Raw genomic sequence first — 5,561 nt, forward strand, 5'->3', positions numbered from 1 at the left:
CGGTCACTGAAACCTCAGAGAATCCCTGGACTTTGGGCACTGAAGGGGTCAACATCAGAATGGAGAATGGGATGCAAAGTGGCAACTTTTGTCTCCTGGTTTGGGGGTGTCTGACCTCTCTCTGAAATGGAATGGAATGCTATTGCTGGCCCCCTTTTCAATAAGAGCCTGCCTCTTTGCCCATCTCCTTTGTTACTGACTGAGCAGGAAGGCCACAGGAAGTAGGGGGAGGGTGGACAGCGCCTCATCCTGCAGTCAGCAGTTCTCTGGCTGGACCCATGGGCATGTGATCCCACAGCCAAGTCTCCTGGGCAACTGTGTCCCACTCCATCTCAAAAAATTCAGGGACGGGGTGGAGGACAATGCCATACCATGATAGAGTCTAACCCCATGCTAAATGAGCAGGACAAAAACAATTTGTCAAGGTTAGGGAGTCCACGTAAGGGTGGCTCCAGAGACACAAAAGACCCAGTTAATTTTGCTTCAACGATGGAGCAATTATTGTCCCACGCCCTACCCATCAACGTGATAGCTAGGCGATGTTTCTGGAAGAAATATATTTCTAGGAAAGTGGACTGCAAAAGCGTTTCTAGAAGAGTTTGCTTTAGCATGCATTATCTTTTTTATAACTTTGGTAACTTTTAAGCATACGAACAATCATACCTTCGTATTCATCTCATTAACCAGCATTATTAAAGCAGGAGTTGCCTGAAATTGAATGAGAATTTGGCATCTGAGTAAAAAAGTCACATGAGAATTGTATATTTACAAGTTTCCCCTGAATATTTGAAATCTCTTCTGCTCTCCTTTTCCACCTGCAGGTATACACACCACGATTCAAGGATAAGGCATCTGAACTTGAGATGTACAGAAAACAAAAGTGATTCTTCACTGTCCCCTCCAAAGGAAGGGGCAATCATCACCTCTGTTACACCACTGCTCTTCCCAGAGCTGACCACCTGAGTGCACAATTAGCTATAAACCTCCCACCTATTGGGACATGGGAAAACAAAATAGCAGGAAGACCAAGGCTGTTATTTTGCTCTTTCCTCTGTGGGAAGAGGAAGAACAGCCTCAGAGCTTTCCCACACCCAGGAAGATGAATATTTCCCTGGATCTTCTGAAGCAAAGACCCCAGTTTAGTACAACCACACCTGCATGTCTTAGGCTTATAAACCAATGTTTGAATCCACATTATTGGTGATTGGCAAATCCAAACCTAAACACATTTTCTATCATCATGTGTGAAGTTATAAGCTATAGCCAAAATGAGGAACATCTTTTGCTTCACTGGGAGCAAAAGATTTCTGAGGTTGTTTTAGAAATATACATATATATCTTAGCTAGCACCCAACGTCATCGTCAAATAGAAAATGCATTTGTGACTTCAAGCATATGGAGATACCTCCAGCCCACCCACCTACTGATGTCACTTCATGGGGAAGACATGCAACGTGATAGGAGCTCCAAATTGCCACCATCAGTTGAAAGGGTCCCAAAGCTGAGAACACAAGTGCAAAGTGAAATATATTTGCAAGCTATTGTCTGTTCAGTTTGTCCAATTAGGGGAAATGGAAAGTGAGAGTTCAGCCCTTGATTTCTCTTCCTCTTCTATCTGTCTGCCATTTTACCAGTTGATGGGACACATCACCATGGCATCTAGGATCTTGGCACTGTGGAGCAGGTGAGCCTGCTTACAAGGACAGAGAAAGACAGCCTGTCCTCAGCTTCCTCTCTGATCTGTTGAGGAAAAATGGTTCTATTGTCTGTGACTCTAACAAATAGTGCAGAAATAATATCCAGGTAGACAAGAAATGAGCAATCAGCGCTTCCAGCCAGGATAAATCATCTAAGACCAGGCATCAGACACACAGGGTGTCCACGACATTTGTGCCTCTTTCTGCCATCACAAGTTCAAACATGTGCTTCCCTTTTTCTTTAAACTTTTTATTTTGAGATAATTGTAGACTCGCATGCAGTCATAAGAAATAATACAGAAAGATCCCTGTACCACTTACCCAGTCTTCAACAGTTAGGTAATATCTGGCAAGGGTACTGACATTGATGTAATCCAGCAACATGCATTATGCTTTGAAAATCAGTGTAACCCTTTGAAAAAGGAAAGAATCCATAAAAATGTCTCAGGTTGGACAAATAATCTTTAGATGATGTTTTGTATATTTATGAACAGACTTCTTCGTTTGTTTAGGGAGGCATGGCAGGCACTGTTAACTCACTGAACTGCCAGTTTTTTGACTGGGTCAAAGTTCTCTCTCACTGACAGCACTTTCTGTGGAGGAGCAATTTCTTTGCATTTTGTTTCATTTTAGGATTTCCTAAAATTAAGGTAATAGAGTGTCCAGAGTGGTATGAACCAACCCGCAAGATGCAGAACAGAAATATGAAGCTTCTAAAGTTGAAAATTTGAGAAAAGAGCAAAGCAGCTGTCATGGAGTGGCAGAGACAGAGGACCAGAAAGGACAGGATGGAGAGAAGAGTGCTGATGTGCACACGTGTGTGAGGGTTCCTGGGGCCTGTTGCTGTGTTTCTCATCTGTCAGGTGTGTCTCCCCAGGGAAAATATCAAGAGCAGAGAAGAAATAAGGAAGATAAGTAATGGCAATGAGAACTCATCAAAAAGAAAGGCAAACTGTAAAGCAGGTATTTCTTTGATTTGAGTGGTTGCATTTGGAGAGAAAAGGCCCAGGAAGTGTTCTTTGGAAAATATCCACCTATGTTTGCTGTGGAAAACATCCATGCTAGATGCATATAGCGGGGACTCAAGTACCAGCCAAGGAACCAACTTGGATATCCTCATCTTCAAGTGGAAGTGTGGGTGAGCAATGGTGGCAATCTTGGCACAGTAGAAAAGGCTAAGCCATGTGGCAAATCAAAGTCCCGATTCATTTATAAATGTGAGAATTATGAACTTCTCAGCAAGCTGAGGGAATTCAATCAAGGAAAGAACAACCAGGTTAACGTAGAAGATGGCTAGTTGCAGACAAATCCTGGAAATCGCCAGGCAGGAAACAAGGAGATCCAATGGAATCATCTTTCTCTGCTTGATCAAGTGAGTGCCATTCACAACCACAATGATGCCATTTACTAAAACCCCAACGAGAAATTGTATCACTGCCAAACAAAGGTGGCTAATGAGGTGAGACACCAGCATTTCGAGAAGAAAAAATCACCTACTGTAAAAAAATGATATAGTTATAGATTTTTGGACAGTTTGGATTATTCAAGTTTTCTGTTTTTCTTCAACTAGATTAGAATCCCTTTGGAGGACATGACTCTTAACAATAAAGGCAATGAGGTAACAATGTGGTAGACATTTGTTTGTATCACTGTTTTCTCAATTTAGTTCCGAGGCAGTAAAATAAGAAAGAGACTCTAGCAACAATTTGCTTCTTAATGATCGTGTTTGCATTTTCCAGGTCTACTTAGCTTTCAACTTCATCACAAGCAAATGGTGGAATCACCTTCAAGGCTGGGAGAAGGGCTCCTCCACTACATAAGCAGTGGAAGTTTCTCAATCCTTCATCTCTACCATGGATATTTAATTGTGCCTGCAGGTGTGATTCTACTTAACATTTGTGAGTCTTCCTTTTTTTTTTTTTAACATCTTTATTAGAGTATAATTACTTTACAAAGGTGTGTTAGTTTCTGCTGTATAAAAAAGTGAGTCAGCTATACATATACATGTATCCCCATATCCCCTTCCTCTTGCGTCTCCCTCCCACCCTCCCTATCCCACCCCTCTAGGTGGTCACAAAGCACTGAGCGGATCTCCATGTGCTATGTGGCTGCTTCCCACTAGCTATCTATTTTATATTTGGTAGTGTATATATGTCCATGCCACTCTCTCACTTTCTCCCAGCTTAATCTTCCCCCTCCCCGTGTCCTCAAGTCCATTCTTTACATCTGCGTCTTTATTCTTGCCCTGCCCCTAGGTTCATCAGAACCTTTTTTTTTTTTTTTTAGATTCCATATACATGTGTTAGCATACGGTATTTGTTTTTCTCTTTCTGACTTACTTCACCCCATGACACACTCTAGGTCCATCCACCTCACTCCAAATAACTCAATTTCATTTATTTTTATGGTTGAGTAATATTCCATTGTATGTATGTGCCACATCTTCTTTATCCATTCATCTTTTGACGGACACTTAGGTTGCTTCCATGTCCTGGCTATTGTAAATAGAACCGCAATGAACATTGTGGTACATGACTCTTTTTGAATTATGGTTTTCTCAGGGTATATGCCCAGTAGTGGGATTGCTCGGTCATATGGTAGTTCTATGTTTAGTTTTTTAAGGAACCTCCATACAGTTCTCCATAGTGGCTGTAAGAATGTACATTCCCACCAAGTGTAAGAGGGTTCCCTTTTCTCCACACCCTCTCCAGCATTTATTGTTTGTAGATTTTTTTGATGATGGCCATTCTGACCAGTGTGGGGTGATACCTCACTGTAGTTTTGATTTGCACTTCTCTAATGATTAGTGATGTTGAGCATCCTTTCATGTGTTTGTTGGCAATCTGTATATCTTCTTTGGAGAATTGTCTATTTAGGTCTTCTGCCCATTTTTGGACTGGGTTGTTTGTTTTTTTGATATTGAGCAACATGAGCTGTTTGTATATTTTGGAGATTAATCCTTTGTCTGTTGCTTCATTTGCTAATATTTTCTTCCATTCTGAGGGTTGTCTTTTCATCTTGTTTATGGTTTCCTTCAATGTCAAATGCCTTTAAGTTTCATTATGTTCCATTTGTTTATTTTTGTTTTTATTTCCATTTGTCTAGGAGGTGGGTCAAAATGGATCTTGCTCTGATTTATGTCATAGAGTATTCTGCCTATGTTTTCCTCTAAGAGTTTGATAGTGTCTGGCCTTATATTTAGGTCTTTAATCCATTTTGAGTTTATTTTTGTGTACGGTGTTGGCAAATGTTCTAATTTCAATCTTTTACATGTAGCTGCCCAGTTTTCCCAGCACCACTTATTGAAGAGGCTCTCTTTTCTCCATTGTATATTCTTTCCTCCTTTATCAAAGATAATGTGACCATATGTGTATGAGTTTATCTCTGGGATTCTATCCTGTTCCATTGATCTGTTTTACTGTTTTTGTGCCAGTACCATACTGTCTGGATTGCTATACCTTTGTAGTATAGTCTGAAGTCCAGGAGCCTGATTCCTCCAGCTCCATTTTTCTTTCCCAATATTGCTTTGGCTATTTGGGGTCTTCTGTGTTTCCATACAAATTGTGTTTTTTTTTGTTCTAGTTCTGTGAAAAATGCCATTGGTAGTTTGATAGGGATTGCATTGAATCTGTAGATTTCTTTGGGTAGTATAGTCATTTTCACAATGTTGATTCTTCCAATCCAAAAACATGGTGCAACTTTCCATCTGTTTGTATCATCTTTAATTTCTTTCATCAGTGTCTTATAGGCCTTGTTTTTGTATCCATTTAGCCAGTCTATGTCTTTTGGTTGGAGCATTTAAGCCATTTACATTTAAGATAATTATCAATATGTATGTTCCTATTACCATTTTCTTAATTGTTT

The 5,561-nt window shown here is 40.3% G+C and overlaps 1 protein-coding gene across 1 annotated transcript; it reads right to left on the minus strand.

Moving 5' to 3' along the window:
• Positions 1–2,274: 2,274 nt before the first annotated feature.
• On the minus strand, positions 2,275–5,109 carry TAS2R1 (taste 2 receptor member 1). Its single transcript, XM_022581267.2, is given in 1 exon segment — positions 2,275–5,109. A coding segment is annotated over 1 exon segment (897 nt). The 5' UTR covers positions 3,172–5,109.
• Between the last annotated feature and the right edge of the window lie 452 nt (positions 5,110–5,561).

Source organism: Delphinapterus leucas, chromosome 3 (assembly GCF_059928025.1).
Source record: "Delphinapterus leucas isolate spDelLeu-1000000601 "Yukka" chromosome 3, BTC_Dleu_Yukka2, whole genome shotgun sequence".
Lineage (NCBI taxonomy): Eukaryota > Metazoa > Chordata > Mammalia > Artiodactyla > Monodontidae > Delphinapterus > Delphinapterus leucas.